We start from the raw sequence: 20769 nt of genomic DNA, 5'->3' as shown, positions 1-20769 counted from the left end.
TATGAGGAGAAAGTGATGCCCATATAGAAATAGCTAAGAATGGAGCAGTGTAGAAGGCTGAGAGGAAAGCTAAAAAGTGAGTATAGCTGAAAAGTAGGTCAAAAAGATGCTGGAAGACAGGATAGTCCAGAAGAAAGACAAAAGAAGATCCAGGAAGAGAGGTGGGGAAACGATTGAGAAGAGAAGCAAGAGGTGAGTCAAGAAGAGAGCGCTGAGAACCTAGCAGACAGCTGAGAAGAGAGTGAAGTAAACATATGATAAAAGTTGAAAAGAGAGCCAACAAACAAGGGATGTAGAAATATGAGGAGACAGAGAGGAAGCCTCCAAGGACAGTCCTTAAGACAGCAGCAGAGAGAGCCTAAAGGAAAGAAAAACACATTTACAAAAGCACAGGAGGGATGGCTGAGAGGGAGAATGGAAGAAGAAAGGAAAGCCAAGAAGGAAACCAAAAGCAAAGCCCTGGAGAGAGCAGAGTATAAACATAAAATGAGCCAAGGAGAACAAAGGGGAGCATAGAATTCAGCAAAGTGGAAGCATTAATGAAGCGCGGGAAGAGACAGCAGAGGCTAACAGACAGTCAAAACGTCAGATCACCTCCAAGAAGGTAAATGAAGAGAGGATACAGTAGAAACATAAGAAGTGGTCCAAAGACACCAGAGAGCATACCGGACAGCTAATACAAGAGGGCATGAAAGCAGAGAAGAAAGAGTTGCATGGAGAACCAACAAGGAGTAAAGAGATGAACCATGCAAACCCACGAGGGAGCTGAGAACAGAGAGTTGTGAGACAATAATAGAGAAGAATACAAGAGTTGTAGGGAAGACAGATAAGAAAATATTATACTCATGAGAAATGACTAAAAGAGGGTAGCTAAAGTAAAATAAAAACTGAGCTATGAAGAGACCAAAAAAAGAAAGCAAGCGAGATAGGTCAGAAAAGAGAAATGAGAACAGAATGCAAAAAGGCTATGCAATTAGAAAAGAGAGTTAAAGACAGGGCTGATAGAGAACCAAAAGGGAAAAAAATAAGGGAGAAAGAGAGCTGAGAAAGGAGCAGGGCGGAGAGACAAGATGAAAGCAGAGAATGGGACACAAATAGAGCTGCGGGAGAGACAACTAGCCCAGTTGGGGAGACGAAGGAATATAGTTGAGGAGAGGACCAAGAAGAGAATGTTGAAGAGGGACCAGAAAAGAACCAAAAAGGGAGCAATGAAAGAGTAGACAAGGGAATAGTAAAGAGAACAAAGAAGCAATGTAAGAAAAGAAGATAGCTAGGTAGAGGGCAGAAAACAAGACTGAAAGAGTCATGCACATGGGTATTCACAAACTCACTTAGAACAGCCAAATACAAACACAATAGGCCCCATTCAGACTTCCTTTTGCCTCCCACTGAATACAACCATAGAGTAACCACAGAGAAAACCCACCAAGTGCATTTTAACCTCAGGATTTCTCTAATAAGCACCACCAAATGCCAACCTCGGTGCCTCTTTGCTACTGAGCAAAACCGCACGCCAACATTAGAGATCACCTTTATTGCAAAACTTCAGAGCTCTTTCTCACTGAATATAATTGCAGGCAAACAGATAGAGGTCAATGATTGAGCCCCACCACAAGCAAACCTTAGATGCCTTCCCGCCACCACATTAAATGCAACCATTGACAAATCTCATATTTGCCTCCCACAACTGAATTTCGTTGGGAACCACCCATGAGACTTTCCTGTCGTCCAGAGTTCAACCTCAGACCTTCTCTGAAACATTACCACAGACCAACCTTACAACACCTATACAAATTCAGATACATCATATAGCTTAGCGCTTACTAAAGACACATTTGAATACTTAATATATTAGGTGACAGGACAAAGTCTTACCCCATATACCATCGTTATACACAGCTCATTGATCCGGTTTATACACAGCAACAACTCTGTGAAGCCCACCACACAGAGCAGCGAAACACAGCTGAGTCACTATATATATATATATATATATATATATATATATATATACACAACAAGGCTAGCATCCCCCGAAGGAGGGGGTAAGAAAGACACCCGCAAAAGCCAAACACCCGGAGGCAGGCGAGTGCAGAAGACCCAGAGGGCCCTCGCAGAACGGGAAGAAAGGGCGGGCCATTAAGGAATCTGCAGCTAGAATTGTCTCTACCAGATACATCGGTATCGAAGGTAAGTTACTCGTACATCTGATAGAGACTACTAGCCGCAGATTCCTTCTTGTAGAATAGATACCCTAGCCATACCGAAGGGGAAGGAGGGTCTGCGAGAGGACCTCCCCAGCCCAAGTGAATCCAGACCCCGACAGGGGATAAAAAAATCACCAGGACAGGGAAATAACCCAGTCCTCCCCAACAGGGAATGAGCCACAGGGACAGGGGAAAAAACCTTGCCGCTCCCTCCCAAGCAGACTAGAACCGCAGCGCCGCGGAGAACACCGCTCCACAGGGAGTGTGTCACTACGACAAGCGGCGGCCCCGCCATCACCAAGCAGGAGAAGGAAGGGCCATGCGAAAAGAGACCACCAGCCAATGTACCATGGACCTCCACCGGAAGCCTCAGGTACAGGCAAGACGAGAGGAGACTAGTAGCCATTGTGCCAGGGACCTCCATCGGAAGCCCCAGGCACATGCAATACAAAAAGAGGCCAACAGCCGTTGCACCAGGGACCTCCAGCGGAAGCCCCCGGTACAGGCAAAACGAAGGGAGAGGAGGTCAGCAGCCAATGTACCAGGGACCTCCACCGAAAGCCCCAGGTACAGGCATCACGAAAAGAGACCATTAGCCAATGTACCAGGGACCTCCAAGGGAAGCCCCAGGGACAGGCAATAGAAAAAGAGAACAGCAGTCAAATTACCAGGGACCTCCACCGGAAGCCCCAGGTACAGACAACCCAAAAGGAGGCCAAGAGAGAAGAGCAACCCAGAGACTCCAAGGAGAAGAGCCGAAACAACGGCAAGAGCCCTCCACAGGGAACACACCCGGTGAAGAGGGCGGCCAAACTCATCACAACTGGATGTCAACAGGCCATACCGAACAGCGCCTCAGTAGTAAGGCGGGTGAAAGAGAAAAATATAGTCTCATAAGCTCCCAAAAAGCCAGAAGTAGGGGCGCCAGACCTCATTCCAAGGCCCCTGGCCGTGGACCAGAAGAACCGCGGACACCTCCGGGTGCTAACCAGCAACCAGCCGGGCAACCAGAGGAGAACAAATAGGACGAACGAAGTCGTCAACGCAGGAAATAACCCTTCTCAACACCAGACAGAGGACCAGGCCAACAGCAAAACCAGAGGCAGAACACCGCCAAATAGAGGATCAGGCTAACAGCAAACCAGAGGCAGAACACCACCACACGCCGCAGCCGTCCAAGAACTGCACCGGCGGCATACCGCAACACCAAGAAGGGCAAAGAACCCGCAAGGGGAAGTCCACCCTTCCCAGTATAAGACAGGCTATCCAATAGCTACAAAATACCCCACGTAGGGTAGGACACCGCCCAAGAAGTATGGGAACCACTACTAGGGAATAAATCCCGCATCAGAGAACAAATTAGACACCCTGCGGCAAAAAACACAGAAGGCAGCCAAAAAGAACACTCTTGCCAATGGGGGCTGAACCCCAACTAAAGAGGTAGGCCAACTCAGGGCCTGGAGTGCACAGTATCTCTCACAGAAAGTGTAACGTTCACCCCACACCAGATTCCAGGAGCAGTGGGATAACACCTCCCACTAAGACCCGGAGGATCAACAAACCACCTACTAAGGAGGAGGAGGAAGAGGGACCAGAGGAGTCTCAGGGGAAGGAGAAAATGCCGGTGGAGAAGCCAGCCACGAGCCAGGGAAAAAAGGGTTCGAGGATTGTGGCCGCAGGGATGATGAAGAGCCCGCCCTAGAAGATGCCGGCGAAAAGGCAACTACACGGTGCCCTGTCTCCGGGGAGGAACACATCAACAGATGACAGACCTCCGGAGACGAAGGGACTTCAGGAGACGAATCCAGAACCCAGCACCGGCGCGGCGCCGTGGAGGCTGCCATCGGCGCCTGATCGGCATCAGGCGGCGCCGGAGTGGCCACTTGTGGCGCCAGCTTGGCCCCAGACAGGGCATCCGCCCGCGCCGAGGATCGAGAGGGACTCGGGAAAGCACCCCAAGACCCCGCCTCTACCTGTGACTCCACTGGAGCTGGGGAGGAAGGCCCCTGGCACTGAAGCAGTGCCTGCTCGGCCTCTGGTGAGGCAGCTGCCTGCTCAGAGGGCCGAGAGGGACCCGGGGACAAGCCTGGGGTCCTGGCGATCACCTGCGACGCCACAGGGAGCCCCGTTGGGATTTGCGGCGCGACATGGACGCTAGGCGCTGAAGAGGGGAGCCCCGAAGGACCACACCCCGACGGCACCACTCTGCTACAACCTGGAGCTGGAGCCGAAACCTTCGGTGCAGGGGCCGGAGCCGCCGGCGACTCCGCGGAAGTCCCCGCACGAGGCAAGGGATCCGCGGACGTCTCAGGAGGTGGATACAGGGCCAAAGTAGCCTGCAAAGATGCAACATAGGCTGTCATTTGGGCCCTAGTCGCCGCCGTGCCGGGAAATGGCAGGTAGGGAGGTGACAGGCACCTCCCGGGGGGAGACGGCACCCGCCGCGGAAGGAGGACAAGGCCTCAGAAACAAACTGAAGGACCTACCACCTGGTGAGCCGGGCCCAAAGAGCCGCGGCAAAAGACGATGTCACAGACGAAACCGGCCGTTCCTTGCTTCCGCGGTGTGAGAAGGACGACGAGAGGACACCGACCTGGATGAGCGCGGCGACAGCAACTTCATCCGGCGCTCCCGCCGCGACTTAGGCTTAAGGTGCTGGCAGGCGTCGCAGCTCTCCGAGTCGTGGTGCCCACCTAGGCACCACACGCAAATTGGGTCAGGGTCCGTCGCCGACACGGGACGGGCACAAGAGGGGCACGTCTAGAAGCCTGAAGGCATTTGCACACTGTTCCAAACGTGAAAAAAGGGATAGAAGGCCTGAAAACAGGCCAGAGCTCAACCGGATCCGCGTTGCACGCGGAAAGAGAAAAAACTGACATAGGCGCGCCGGGGTGGGACTTATGTATCCTCGCTGACGTTATTGACGCGGTGGACGTCAGGGCGGAGTCACGTGGTGCCATCCGCCCGGCGCGCAGGGATGCTGTGGCAAAAAGTTTTCCGGATAAGGTCTCACGCCTGGGGATAATTCTAAGTGAAGGAATCTGCAGCTAGTACTCTCTATCAGATACTGAAATTACAGAGCTTCCACACACTACACCAAGACACAGCAGTGACTGCCCACATACTATTCCTATACACAATAACACACCACACACTTTCCTCAGAACATTCTCTCTAACTTCTACATACAGTGACAATAAAAGCTGTACCTTCTCTCACATAATTTGCAGAGACAGTTTAGGGTATCCAGTGGCAGCACCTTGACTATTCACATACTATACCTATACATGGGTCAGTCACTCCTCATGTTCACACACACACACATGAGAAGTACACACAGATTAGTGACCAGTGCACACTCTACATGGATACAGCCCGTGGGCCACCATGTCTCCATCAAGCTTGACCAGCCACACCCTAGACAGCTCTGTGCCTCCCACACCCACATTCTGCACCCAGGCACGCCTCTGAGCTCCCCACACTCTGTACCTGTAGTAGTTTGGCTTGAAAGGTCCATTTTTGTTAAGTCCAAGATATTTTGCTTGATCGTCCGATAACTCTGTGAGATGAGCATCGAAGGAAGGCAGGTGCAAGCTGGCAACATATTCGTCTACAGGTAGAGGAATCATAAACAGATATTTTAGGAAAGGTGAGACCCAAGTACATGTCACAGCCACCATTCACAATAATATTTTCATCCGATCGCACTCCACTGTACATCACACTACACTGGCTGCTGCTGAGAGCCTGCCCTCTGTGTGCCAGGCCATGCCTCCTTACTTTCTGATGCTTCCTCAGGTGATCGCTCAATCTAGACATTAGGCAGATGTAGAAAAGCTGCAGGAAGTTTTTAAAATGTGCAAAGCGACAATACTATGGGCCATATGTATCAAGATACCCATTTGCGATTCTCAAATAGCGATTTTTAAGAAATCGCTATTTGAGAATCGCAAATAGGTATGTATGTACAAAATCACATTATTTTTGCGATTCCTTAAAATTCCTTAATTGCGATTAGCAAATTGCGAATCGCAATTAAGGAATACTTTCCATTCATTTCTATGGGCCAGGAGGCCCATAGGAATGAATGGGAAGTTATTCTCAATTTGCGATTCGCAATTTGCTTATCGCAAATTGAGAATAATTTCAAGGGTGCATGGGTGTCCAAAGGACACCCTGTTGCACCCCTGAAATATGCATGGGTGCACATGTGCCTCCCACACCCACATTCTGCACCCAGGCCCTTAGGGCATGTATGTGCGTCACATGGCACTTTGAAAAATTCAAAAATTTGCATTTTTCGAGGAATTCGCAACTTACCACCAACTAGAAGTTGGTGGTAATTTGCGATTCCCTAAGGACATTTTACAAACTTGTTTGGCTTCATACATTGCATTTAAGGAATCGCTAAATTTGTGATTCCTTAAATGCAATTGCACAATAAGGAATCGCAAAGTTTGTGATTCCTTATTTTGCACCAGATTTTGCTTAATACATTCCATTTAGCAAATTCGCATTCGCAAAGGCCGAAATTCTGCGAATTTCGGCCTTTGCGAATGCGAATTTGCTTGATACATATGGCCCATAATGTCTAAAATCTGCAGGACGTTTCCAAAAACTATGCTTTTTACAGAAAAATCTGATGCAGAGGCCGGCACAGCCCCTACACAGTTTTCTGTAAGTATTGTGCGCACCACGGACTCTCAGCTCCTGCACCATACCTGCGCCTTAAGCGTGTACAAGTGGAGTAACAATGGCCCCTAAGAGAGTAGGAAGAATGTTGCAAGACACAAATTCTTTCTATAGAATGGTGTAATTTTTAATAACTTTTAAGTTAAAGGCTTTGTCCAAACAGAACACTTTAGTTGAGACGCACAGCTCAACAAATCACCAAAATCTTGTGCATCATGCATGATATTCCCCTCCCAAAAAAATCCGGAAGCTCGTTTTCCTACCGTTTTTACCACTATCAACTCACATGGATAGTGGTATCCAGGCATCGCTATCCTAATTAATAAAGGCATTAGTATGACTTACTAGCAGAATAATGAACACATCCTGTTTTAGTAGTAGAAGGAGTGTTTGCTAAAAAAAGATAAAGAAAAAAACATGAGAAAAGTCGGGTTGGTGAAATAAAGCTGTCGGAGTTCTGTGCAAAGAGAACAAAGTCCTCCTTCCCCATATAGCGACGAGATCTGTTGTTCTAGCGCGCCACATGTTCATTCAAAGCGCCCTAAAACCGGATTGGTTTACTGGTATAACTAGGCATGAACACACCCTTTAAATGTCCTCCCTTCCTTTATGTGGTGATTTTTCAAGGACCTACCTCACCATTTCAGCCTTCTATATTTGTTTGCATAAGAAGATAAGAAGTCGTCGAAACTCCAGGTCATGGAAGCTTACTTGCTCTTGTTCCTAGGGCCTATCTCGCGCGAGAGGTCAACCTTGCAGTTGAAGAGCTCCCAGTTAGTCTAAATCGAAGTCTAAGCAAAAACATAAGAAGGCAGGGTGCGACTCCATTAGGCCAGTATGTATCCAAGGAGAGGGGTAGGCCAGTATGTATCCAAGGAGAGGGGTTGGCCAGTATGTATCCAAGGAGATGGGACAAGGATGTTCCGTAGCTGACCCTGATGTACCTCGAGTTTCCCTGGCCATTTGCGACACCACAGCAAATCGAGGCCTTCAAAGAGGCCATGCTGTATATTGTTGGTGCTCTTCCTGCTCCCTCTTGTTCCCACTGGCTAGATCTTTTTGCCACCGTCAAGAATGTGCAATGTCAAAGCTTTTGTTCATTGGAGTTTCCGCAAGAAAGCTCAACAGGAGACGCATTCCAGCAGGAACCAAACACAGGTCTCCTACTTGCCCCTGTTGCTCCTTCCCCAAGTTTGGATAAAGGTCAGTAACTAAATGCACCAAGTCATCATAGCGGCTCTGGATTGGGCCAAGCGGGTGCGGTGCACCGAACTTTGGAGTGTGAGCATTGTTCCCCAATCAGTCTCCCCTTTGAGAGGATCCTGTGTCGTCGCAGCAGGGAGGAGTTCTTCACCGGAACCTACGCTATCTACAACTGTATAAGTGGAGGCTGAGCTGTGGCAGTTGCAGCAGCAGGTGGGGCAGGCGGGAGAAGAGGGAAGATGACAGACGCCTGAATAGGAATTAATCATTTATTTCATTTTCCCTATCCGTCGTCTGTCGACGCCCCATCGTGCTTACCTGCACTGGCTGCTACTGGGCAGTTGACTGCATTTGATCTGCTGCCTGGAGTGCTTGAGGTCATGCTCGCCACCAGACACCTGTCCAGAAAAGCCAGTTATGCCAGGCACCGTGACAGATGTGTGTCCTGGTCTGTTATCTACAAGAATGACCCGTTACAAGTCCAACTGTAGGATATTCTTTTGTTTGTTTTGTCTTTGGTCCATCAAGGCCTTGCAGTGGGCACTATAAAAGTTTATTTCCTGGCCGTTTTAGCCTTTCTACGTTTGCTTGATCAACCGTCCTTGTTTAAATCACCTGTTATGATGAGATTTATAACAAGGTGTGGCACATTTCCTCACAAACTGTTTGTGATGCTACTGTTATGATGAGATTTATAACCAGGTGTGACACGTCTTCTCCCAAACGGTTTGTGATGCCACAGTGGGACCTAAATTTGGTCTTAATGTTTCTCATGTGCACACACTTTGAGCTGATGCATAGCTGCTCACAGTGTCTCTTGACTTTGAAGACAATCTTCCTCATTGCGATTTCTTTCAGCTCGTCGTGTACTTGAGCTTCAGACACAGTTGGTGCAACCACCCTACACCACAATTTTTCCAGAGAAATTGGTGTTGAGAACACAGACGGCCTTCTTACCTAAAGTCGTGACTCTGTTCCACATTGGGCAGTTTTTCACCCTGCCTGAGTTCTTTCACTCTCCAGATCTCTTGAAAGAGTGTATGAGAGGGTCCATCGAATAGGTCCGATAAGGGGCTTTGAGCATTGTTAGTTCCGAGGTACACCATGTGATTTGTTTGAGGTTATTTGGAGCAAAGAAAGGGAAGGCTGTTTAGAAGATGAACCTGCCAAAGAGGATTGTCCTCTGCATCAAAATCTGCTATGTACTGTCCAGGAAGAAGCTTCCAGAAGATTTAAGAGCCCATTCCACAAGGGACAAGGCTGTTACCACTGTACTGGCACATGCAGGGCCGGCTTTAAGGCTGTTCGCACCCGGTGTGACAATGTTTGTTGGTGTCCCCCAATGACTTCCTTCTCCACAAATTCCCTCACTACCACCCTCTAAGAACGCCTCTCATGTCTTCATAGCCCCTCTATCTATCCGGACTCGGCGGAGATGGGTAGGTGACTCCTCGCGGACACGGGCAGAGCAAGCCAAGTCTGAAGGCTTCCCCCGATGTACTGACCCGCCGATCACCCATGTGGTATTTAGCCCTTAACCCTTAGGCATAGGACTTCCCATGGAGGTAAACTGTATACCCATACCACACCATATACATGACACTGGCATGTTATTGAGTTAATTTTCTTCCTTCTTTTATTATTTTTCACTTTTTAAGGTCCTGATGAATCGCAGGATAGTATTCCGTTTGCGAGAAACATGTTGACCACTTGTTGTTTTCCAGAGCTCCACACAGGTCACTCTACCTAACGAGGTGACACTGAGTGAGCTTGCTTTCACAATTTTAACTGCAATAGGGGGCCCACCAGAATAAAATTGTTTCCGGTACCTCTTACTGCATTTTAACTTTCACCTCAGGCTCAGTTGCCTCCCCGCCCACACACCCACACTTCACCATAGGGCAGTTGGATACAAAAGATCTCCGCCAAAGTGCCCCTCTTCGAGGTGTGCCCGTCGGGGATTGCACCGCCCCCCCGACGAGGAGCAACCGCCGATGATGAAGCATGACATCCTTCGGGGTGTGTGAGGCAAATACATCCAACAAAAGGGATGCCCACAGGTGTTACATTTACACCTCTGGTCACGCCAGCGTGTGCATAGTCCACCTTAGTCTTCCCCCTCCTTTTTTCCCCCCTCTTGCAGGAACAGTTCAGCTCCCCACTTTGATAATTCATAGCCCCTCTCCCACATGCATTTGATGCGTTTTATAGCACTACCCTACTGATACCAGTGTAGGGTATAAGAGCACTTTATGTCACATACGGGATTACAAGGTGTATGAATCACGCATCATCCATACAAGTGGGCACTATATTTAAAGAGTGTTTGGTTTGGAGAAGCAAAAACTCTGGATTCAAAATACAACAGCAGTTGGGGCTGGTCTTACTAATAAGAATGCATTTCTACCCAAACACATGCATTTTAGCAGCATTAGAATAATGAAAGTCTGGAAAAAAGATAACTTTATAACCTATACCATGCACTTTGCATGTAGCTCTTTGATTACAGTTAATAGTTCACTGTGCTATACTAACACTGTAACTTATGAACTGCAAGTAACAAAAACATCTCTCTGACAAAAGCAGTAACCCAACTATCTACCTATCTACATTATATGCCCCTTTGTGATCTGCATGGTATACATGCTTTACATCAGACATATTAACCTTCTGTGCTACTTTATAAGTCAAAACTTCCACTAGACAAAACTCTAATCTCTCTCCAGCGGGTCCATTAATCACCAGAGTTATTGCGACATTTATATTGTTGCCTGAAGATTGCTGAAGGCAAGGTACTCTGCAGCAGTTACTTTTAAATCCATAATATATATTTGAAAAACTCTGCACCCCCCGAGGTCAGCACCCCGCACAGTTGCACCAGCCCACCACCCATAAGCCGGACCTGGGCCTGTCCTTGACATCCGCCAGGTTCCGAAATGGGCATCAGTGCGCACATAGCAACATAAAAAGATGATGGGCGGAATGCTGAACATTGTCAAACATTCACCCCCAGTCACATATCTGAGTGAAATCCATTGTTTTCTTGCTCACTATGCCACCCCAGTTTATACCCAGCCATAAGCAAATCAGTCTTGACTCTGCTACCCATGGGAACAGTCCAGCCCGAACTGTCAGGCCAGGTCCTCCCTGGACCGGAAAACAAGCATCCTGGGACCAGTTTCGGGATATCACTCCTCATCAGCCAGGCCAGCTTGAATCCAGTGGCATGGAGAGCACGGGACCCATGTCTGGGCATACCCTTTCCACTTAGGGCAACTATAGCAACACAAACATATCATGGACAGAATGCTGAACAATGTCAAACATTCACCCCCTGTCAAAGATCTGGGTTAAATCCATAGTTTTTTTTTGCTCACCATGCCACCCCAGTTGAGACACAGCCATAAGGAAATCAGTCTTGACCCTGCTCCCCATAGGAACAGCCCTGCCTGAACTGCCAGACTAGGTCCTCCCTGGACTGGAAAACAAGCATCATGAGACTGGTTTCGGTAAATCACCCCTCATCAGCCAGGCTAGCTTAAATCCAGTGGTATAATGAGCATGGGCCCACAAGTTAGCATACCCCTCCCACCTAGGGCAACTATAGCAACACAAAAAGATGATGGACAGAATGCTTAACATTGTCAAACATTTACCCCCAGCCACAGATCTGGGTTAAATCCATCATTATTTTGCTCATCATGCCACCCCATGTACACATCAGTGCACGCATTGATAAAGCACTACTGCCTTGACAGCCAGTTACAGTGGGAGGGATATTTGGTCCTGCAAGACATTTTGGTCTGAGCCCACTCCACAGACCCTTCACCTTTGAGAGACACTGTTTTGGTATCTATTCTATAGTGAAGAATCTGAGGTTAGAAGTATCTATCAGAAGAACAAGTTACTTACCTTTGGTAGCGCACTTTCTGGTGGATAACTTCTGAGACTGCAGATTCCTCACTGCCCTCACAATTACTCGTTATGTTGAGTGGCCCTTTTTTAACATCTGAAAAGGTTCCAAGTTAGTAATCTGCACACTGGTATAAACAATTGTTCACGCTCCGCATCTGAGGGCTCGGAAAGAGATGAGCAAGAAATTGAGTGGCCTTTTTTAACATCTAAAAAGGTACCAAGTTAGTAATCTGAACACTGGTATCAACAATTGTACGCGCTCCCCATCTGAGGGCTCGGAAAGAGATGAGCAAGAAATTGATGTCTGCATGCAGTGGTGGCTCTTCTATGCAGCTCTACTTCGTCACTTACGGGGCAGTACAGAGCCAGTGAAGAGTGGCACAGAGCATAAGAGCCTTCTCCCTACTTCTTGAATTCCACAAGAAGCTGAAGATCTGGATTTGCGAGTAGTCCAACTAGGACCTATGTGCGGGTAGATTCACACCTTCTCAGGGCCAGGATAACCTTCCTGGGTGCTAGTGCACTCTACAAATCTACATAACATAACAACTAGTGGTGCATGGGAGTATTGCTAGATGAAGTATCAGGATCCAGTCTGGTGCATAGGAAGTATTCTAATGTGAGGAACCAGCAGTTACAAAGAGTATTCTTCAGAAAGATGCATTACCGAAGGTCTGTAACTTGTTCTTTCATATCTTGTGTGTCATGAGAACAGAGGTTGAGGCAGATGAGGAAGCTCTTATGGGTCTTCTCCTGTCAGTCACCACTATCACACAATCTCAGATGTCACCAGTGGGTACTACTCAAATGCAGACTTAAGATTAGATGCTGCATCACAAATGTGCTCCTTGATTTGCATTGTAAAGATTTTTTTCTTTAGCTCCTCCTCGGGGTCACAGAGAAAAACACCTAAATGTCCCCTTTTCAGCAAGGAATCCCAGAGCCCTTAACTACTCTATTGAGGAGTGCCAGATTTTTCAAGAATATACTGAATACACTTTTTATTAGCATTGCCAAGGTAGGGGGATGCTCTACTTTTCCCAACAATCCAAAATCTTTCCCCTAATTTTTTCTCTGGCATATTCCACAAACATATAGAACACTTAAAGTTTAAGGGCTCAACAGTATGAGATCTAGCAAAGGGTTCCAAGTCATTACTAAATATAAAGTCTTAAGACAGTTGAGATGGTAGTTGTAAATAATGAGCTGGTTGTGTCTGACAATGAGTCTGGATGACACTGAAGTAATTACGGTTGACAGTGAGCATCATGATTGAAGTGGCTCTGGTTGACCTTATGGTTCTAGCTGACATTGAGCTGGTTGTGGTTGGCATCGAGGGTACAGATTGATTGCTTTGTGATTGAGGTTAATGGCTTTGGGGTAGACAAATTAGGGCCTCAATGGTGACAACCTCAGTTTTGATGCTGAACCACAATACCCATTGGTGATGGTGATGATGGCACGTAAGAATACATGCAGTGGGCTGTGGGGGTCAGGATTTGCAGACATTCATCATATTACTGCAAACAGAACAATTGATGGACAGAATGCAGAACAATGTCAAACATTCACCCCAATACAGAGATCTGGGCCTAAATCCATCATTTGTTTGCTCACCATGCCATTCCAGTTTGGACCCACCCATATGCAAATCATTCTTGACCCTGTGCCCAGTGGGAACAGTCCAGCCCGAACTGCCAGGCCAGGTCCTCCCTGGACTGGAAACAAGCATCCTAGGACCAGTTTCGGGCTTTCAGCCCTCATCAGCCAGGATAGCTTGAGTCCAGTGGCATGGAGAGCACGGGACCCACGTCTGGGCATACCCGTCCCACTCTTGTGACAAATGCAAAAAGAACAATTGATGGACAAAATGCAGAACAATGTCGTACATTCTCCCCAGTACAGAGCTCTGGGCCTAAATCCATTGTTTTTTTGCTCACCATGCCATTCCAGTTTGGACCCAGCCATATGCAAATCAGTTTTGGCCCTGTGCCCAAAGGGAAAAGTCCAGCCCGAACTGCCAGGTCAGGTCCTCCCTGGGTGGAAACAAGCATCCTAGGACCAGTTTCTGGCTGTCAGGCCTCATCAGCCAGGATAGCTTGAGTCCAGTAGCATGGAGAGCACGGGACCCACGTCTGGGCATATCCGTCCCACTCGGGTGACAAATGCAAAAAGAACAATTGATGGACAGAATGCAGAACAATGTCATACATTCACCCCAGTACAGAGATCTGGGCCTAAATCCATTGTTTTTTTGCTCACCATGCCATTCCAGTTTGGACCCAGCCATATGCAAACCAGTCTTGGCCCTGTGCCCAAAGGGAACAGTCCAGCCCGAACTGCCAGGCCAGGTCCTCCCTGGACTGGAAACAAGCATCCTAGGACCGATGTTGGGCTTTCAGCCCTCATCAGCCAGGATAGCTTGATTAAAGTGGCATGGAGAGTAGCGGACCCATGTCTGGGCAGAGTGGAGGAAAGATGAAGTGCCCAGGTTGTGGAAGATACTGACCACACAGCCCTGTGGACATCCTTGAAAAGAAAGGGTTGGCCAAACTCCCCCGGCTAGACCACGTTGCCACAGCTTAAAAGAAATATAGGATGGCCAGATTTTTGGGACAATCCCAGCACAATGACCACACACAACGTTAAGATCGTCAAGGGCATTCATGAGGATTACACAAGTGCCCAGAGGGGGAGGGAGTGGTGTGTTTGGGGATGAGGTGGGGTTAGTTGGGGCACCTACTACAATCACACCTGGCCTTATTTATTATCTTAGTCCCTGAGGCAAAACGAACACTATGTTTACATTTAGACTCAGATTATTACCAATTCTGAAACTGGGCAAATAGTACAACCAGCACTGACAACTGTACATGCAAGCTAAGTGGGTAAAAGACAGTCCCACACTTTATGCTCCTTTGCACACACAATTTGGAGCTCTGAAGGCTGAGCCTCTGACCACTGCTCCACAACTATAACCAAAGAAGTGCAGGGAGGAACTGTTCTGCCTCAAGACAGATTCAGAGGTCTTGCTAAAGAAGGTGGCTCTTTACAATTTCTGGACATGGAAATTATAGAGAACCGTCACCCTTACAACGGATTAACTGTTAGACTACCCGAGGAATGCAACAGCCTAATTAATTACTATTTGCATTCTTGGACAAGAAATTGTAAAATCTTTTTTGACATATTATTTTTAAGTCTTAACTAATTATTTTCCATATATCCGTAGGTGGAAATGTTAATGTTTTACTTTTTAATTCTTGCTTGTTGTACTCTATATGAGTGGCCTTCAGGCTCAAACAAATAAGCCATCTCCCTGTCTACTGGCCACATATGTGCTCCTTAAAGAAATCAAGGCATACAATGCTCCCCTCTTTCGGCGAAGGCTTTCAAATCGAATCTAGAAACAAATAGACTCACTCACCTTTGCATTACCCTAAGCAAGCCGCATGCAAACTGAGAGGAGCAACTTATGACAACAGTCACAAGACATCATAAACCACTGGAAAGCAAGCAGGTTAGCGCAGCTGCCCAGGTCCTAAGGGATTTTAATATGAGGACCAAAAGCAGTTGTACTATTTGGGTAAATTGTGGCTAGTATTGTTCCTGCACATCACGCATGATCATCACTTTCCAGGATGAATCAGATGACAAGTGAAGAAGTATGGCGAGCAACGACCAAATGAGCAATGTGACAGAAGCATGCACCGTGGACATACGGAAAGATAACCTTCTCCCTATCAATGACTGTGAGGCAAATGCTGGATGCCATGTGAAGTACTTCCACTTGTGATATTGGGTCAAACGTTTATCAGGATGATGGTGTTAAGAGGGAATCTGACTGCGCCCAGAACAACTTCATCTACAAAATTCCATAAAACTGCCTGAGTGTCCTATAATGGTGTATGCATTGCAAGGTCTATCTGAACCCTCATGCTCAGCAGATATCTCTGAAGATATCAAATGGAATAAAAAAACGTATTCTCTAACAACATGCCAGAAGGAAGTGTCCTAAAGGATAGCCCTACCCCAAGCAATGCTTTTAGAAAACACCTTAAACCATGGCTGTTTAAAAAAATCTCTCACCCTCTAGCTGTACTTTGCTCAGTTTTTCCATGTGATCTTAGCCTTGAAGGAATTTAGCCCTGGGATACTCGGATTGGAGTAACCAGGCGCTCTGCAAGCGGCAATAACATAACATAACAATAAAGTGAGCATTAACCACTGAGATCCACCCAGTATGTGAGAGACCCATTGCAAGTCTCATACAAGATCAGGTTCACATTACTGTCTCTGGCCTCCCTACGCTCCCTCTGCCAAGCTGCAGGATAGGGCTTGTTGATATCAAAATGATCATGTCACATTTGATTGGACCTTGTCGACTATTTAGGGATTTCAGGGGAATGTTGTGCCTTCTGCACTTTCTAATGCAACAGGCCCTGTAAGGCAGCTGATGATATACAAGCACTCATGCATGTTGACATCCAGGATGCATTCGGCCTATTAAAGGCAGATGCTTCAACCTCAGCATTCACAAAGTCTGGTCATCTGTTGGGACATTAATCGGCTATTCTCCAAGGCTCTTATGCCACAAGGCCCCATGTAAAAGGTGGCAGCAGTTATCCTCCAACCTTCATAAACAGCCAGCAGTATCAGTAGGAGAAAGCATGTGTCCACTGGGCAGCGATCAGTAAAAATAGGAGAAGGAGCTCAATAAGAAACATTAAGGCAAACCTCTTCAGCCAAGAGATCATTAGATACTGTATTTGGGACCCAAAACCACTTATGTGGCTCAAAGGAGGTAGGTTTAAGAGCTACCAGGGCCTTATATAAAAGTTCCCTTGGTCCGGTATAACAGGCCCAGACTTAGAATACGCGTAACTGGGCCCTGTAAAAGGGACCTTTGTGTATGCCACCAGGGCCCTCTATACCATTTATAGCCCTATGCAGGGAGTATAAAAGGGACCTTTGTGTATGCCACCAGGGCGGTCTATACCATTTATAGCCCCATGCAGGGAGTATAAAAGTCTCCCAGACGTCCATATTTTCTCTCACAATAGTTAGTGCCCTAGGGCCCTTAACAGTTCCACTGAATATAGCACTCACCCATCTTCTTCGGCAGCAGGTACACATCCTGTTTGTAGCGTCCTTCAGGTGCATTGTAAAGTTCGATCAGAGCCAGGGCCTGCGTAGAAAATGGGCAAAGTGTTATACAGAAGCAAGACACATCACTGTGACACTATACAAAAGAGACTAAAACAATGTGAAAATCTCAGTGCCACACCATCCTGTAGAGAGAGCCATAACACCCTTTGGCATTACCCAGCTCAATATCACCCACCACTGCAGCGGGACTAGGGACAACAATGACAGAACATCTTTGCGGTATTGTGTAACAGACTGAGGAATAACAATAACATATTGTGTGAAAGAGACAACTTGGAAAGCACACCGGTGAAGCAGTGGGTGAAAAAGCGAATAAGAAATAACATGGAAGAGCATGTAGAGGAAAATACTGTTGCAACATGAACAACCGCAGTTCGACTGAGCCAGAGAACAGATCTTGCATTGCTTTAAAGTGAGTCTGTTGACACTCGAAAAAGGCATTGCAAACAGTACCTAGAGGTCAGCTTGCTCTACACACAGAAAACCAGCCCTTTAACATTATGAAAAGGAGGACTAGAAACACTACATTGTAAGCTCCTACCTGGAGGCCACAGTCCAGCAAACCACAAGTAGAGATCAATGCATACCACCTCTGCAGACAGAATATAGTATCATACACCTCTGTTCCTATTTAATACTTTTACTACGACACTACAGAAGGGAACCATCTATATGAAAACCACTCTTGGTCCCGTCAAAAGTTGAGAGTATTCTGGCTACATTACTTCTGTAGGCAAAAAAGCAATCCCAGCATTGGGGCTTGATGTCTGCGGATTAGCGAACACTGAACATTGAAGAGGTAGCGTTCATGTGGGAGGTGAACCGATTTTGGCCACAGAGATGAACACCAAACTGCTCTGTGGACGTTTCTCAATCTTTTTGTCAGAATCATGTAAGGAGCATCCAGCAGGTTCAAAGGTGACACTGCATTTTTTCATACTGGTCGATGCTTGAGAGTACTAGGACTAGAATAGTTACATACTTTTCTTCCCTTGCTTCAGCAGATGCTGCTGTGGTTGAGCAATGAAAGACTGACTCGTCGGAGGTGGTTTCATGACTAATATCAGATACAATAAAACACAAAGCTTTAACAACCATTTAGGGTCAATGCCCAGCCAACGGGATTGTGTTAATAAAAAAATTACAAATACATTATTAGTGCACACTTAGGTGAAGAGAGCATATATTTCAAAGGTTATGACCCCCTACTAGATTTTGCAGATAGGCGGGTGTTTGCCGATTAACATGTAGATGTCGAGCAGAGCTCGCCCAGCCTCGCAAGACCGCAGGACTGGAGTCAGTCCTGGCAAAGACCTGCACTCAGCGCAACACTGTTGTATTCATTGTTGCAATCTGGCTCCAAAGTTAGCTTAGATGTAGCACTAGATGAAACACAGCTCTTGTGAGTCTTGTCTGCCTATTCAATGTAGCGGCATAAAACGAATTCCTTGAAGATTGCAGATAATGAGGTTTCCCTAATGTAACCAGGGCCCTCTGGGACAGGGCAATGTATTAAGTCTCCTGTCTTAGACCCTGCCAACACCATGAAGCATTCACTGATGCCTCGATTGTGATAGATAAAGTTTCTGCTCATTTTTCAGGGACATTTCAAGCTATGGGTTAAGTGGGAAATTCCCGGGGCACCTGAGAAGCGAGTCTATTGTCTATTTCTATGTCTCACAATTTCTCCCGTTCTTTGCCTATCTCTACTACTGACTCTGTCCCTCTCTCTAACCAGTGTCAATGTAAGATTTTTTGGGGCCACACACGAATTATATTCGGCAATTTTTATGTGAGCCCATGTCAAAAGGTTTAGCATATAATTCAGTATTGTGTGGCATCAAAAGGAATTCACAGATAATAGGTAATAAAATTAAAGTTGTTCCTAAACGAGGGCCCCAAAATATGCCTGGCCTGGGGTCCAAAAAATCCTTTAGATGACACTGCACCTTTTAATCAGGACTGGGACTGGTGCACAAAACAAGATTATATGGGACTCTGCACTGGGGACGGGCCAAAGGGAAAGGCCGGTACCTCAAAAACTACTAGTTGCGGTAGAGCTCTTTGTACTTCAAAAGGGTCCTTGTTGTCTGGGCCACTTCATGGAAAGGGTTAAGAGTAGGGTGATCTACTGGCCTGGATGCAAATTCAGGACGATGAGCGTGAACATTCCGGACAAAAGTTCAAAATTCTGGACATAAATTCATCCAATAAAATGGACTCTCCATTACACGTTTACCTTATTTCTAGCATGAAGTGAACGCCTAGCCCTCTCCAACCCTCTGTAAAATTGTCTTTTTAAATCCTATCAAGTTTAGGCAATTAATTAGCAGTCGGTGTACTTTCAGTACACCAACACTATCGCCATGTTTACTGAAAATGCCGCTGGCCGCGCGACGCGAAGGGGAGCTAAGCGAGACAGCATCTTAGTCCCACATTCCGCGCGAGCAAAACGGTGCACGTCAGCTCCTGGCCGCCCCCTTCCATGCGCGTCCAATGGGTGCGGGTCACCTGGTGGGAGGGGCGGCCCTTAAGGGGTTAAACTCAGCGCGGCAGCGAGGCTCGGTCTTTCCTGCCGTCGCGTTCCTGGCTGCTCTGCGCTGTTGTCGTCTTCCTCGTCGTTTTGAGGTATGTGCCACGCTCTCCTCCCCCCCGGCCCCGGCCCTGGCCTGAGCCCAGGTTGAACAGGGGCCCTGTGGTAAGGATACCACGGGGGGGGGAGAGGTGGCCCGAGTGCGTGGTATCGCGTGCGGGTCGCGGAGCGGTCGGGTAGAGGAATAAGAGGGCTGCTCGGGGCTCTCATATACTGCTCTGACTCCTTTTCTACTTCCCTTCTCCAAATTCTCCGGGGATGCTGGAGATGTGAGCTAACTGGCAGACTAGTACCTTCCGATGCACTAAGCCCCTGGCGTGCTGCATCAGAGAAACAGGTTTCACGCTGCTCTGGTGAAAACAATAGACGCGTCATATTGACACAAGCCAACGGGAGCTCTTGACGGGGTTTAGAATAGTTAATTTTAACTTTGTGTGGCGCATGCATGCGAGTGCCCCTGCATGGATGTGACATATCGTCCTGCAAGGGACGGCGACGCGAGCTCAGCGTCCGACATGAAGGCAGAGGCTAGGCTGGCTAACGTTTAATCCTTGAACAGCCGCCATTAGGTGACGCGCACGCGGGCGCTATTGTTTGTATGAAAGTTTAAAGCTCGGCAGCGAATTTAGAGGTAGGAAGTGCAGGGAGATGACAATGCCGTCACAGCTCCCTGTTCCGTGGAACGCTTGGTCCGGGAAAGCGCGTCTTTCGCGTTTTTTAGCCTAAGTCTGCAGCTGCCGGCCGCATTATTGAGACTAAGGTAGCTAACGCTCTGGCATAGTGCACTTTAGCTCATTCCGCCTGCGAGTTAGCTGGCAAGCAAGATGGAACTAGAAGAAGACAGCTGATACGATTCGTTCAGATAGATTACATTGTAATCATTCATTTTGTGTTTTTATATAGTTGGTAATGAGGGTCTCGGGGTAGCCAAAAGGCGAGCACGAGATGACTGATCGGGTTTGCAGCTCGTAATGAGATTCTAAATATAAG

General features: G+C 47.3%; 1 protein-coding gene across 1 annotated transcript in view; it reads right to left on the bottom strand.

Annotated features, from left to right (window-relative positions):
• The window catches only part of AHCYL1 (adenosylhomocysteinase like 1), a 319577-nt gene that overhangs the window by 10424 nt on the left and 288384 nt on the right, over positions 1-20769 (bottom strand). The window contains exons 15-16 of the mRNA XM_078644788.1: positions 17127-17205; positions 5697-5817 (exon numbers count right to left, since the gene is read on the bottom strand). Coding sequence (XP_078500914.1) covers positions 5697-5817; positions 17127-17205 — 200 coding nt within the window. The remainder of the gene's footprint in view (positions 1-5696; positions 5818-17126; positions 17206-20769) is intronic.

The sequence above is a fragment of the Lissotriton helveticus genome, chromosome 5_1 (genome assembly GCF_964261635.1).
Source record: "Lissotriton helveticus chromosome 5_1, aLisHel1.1, whole genome shotgun sequence".
NCBI classification, from domain to species: Eukaryota; Metazoa; Chordata; class Amphibia; order Caudata; family Salamandridae; genus Lissotriton; species Lissotriton helveticus.
This window is presented reverse-complemented; position numbering and strand designations above follow the sequence as displayed.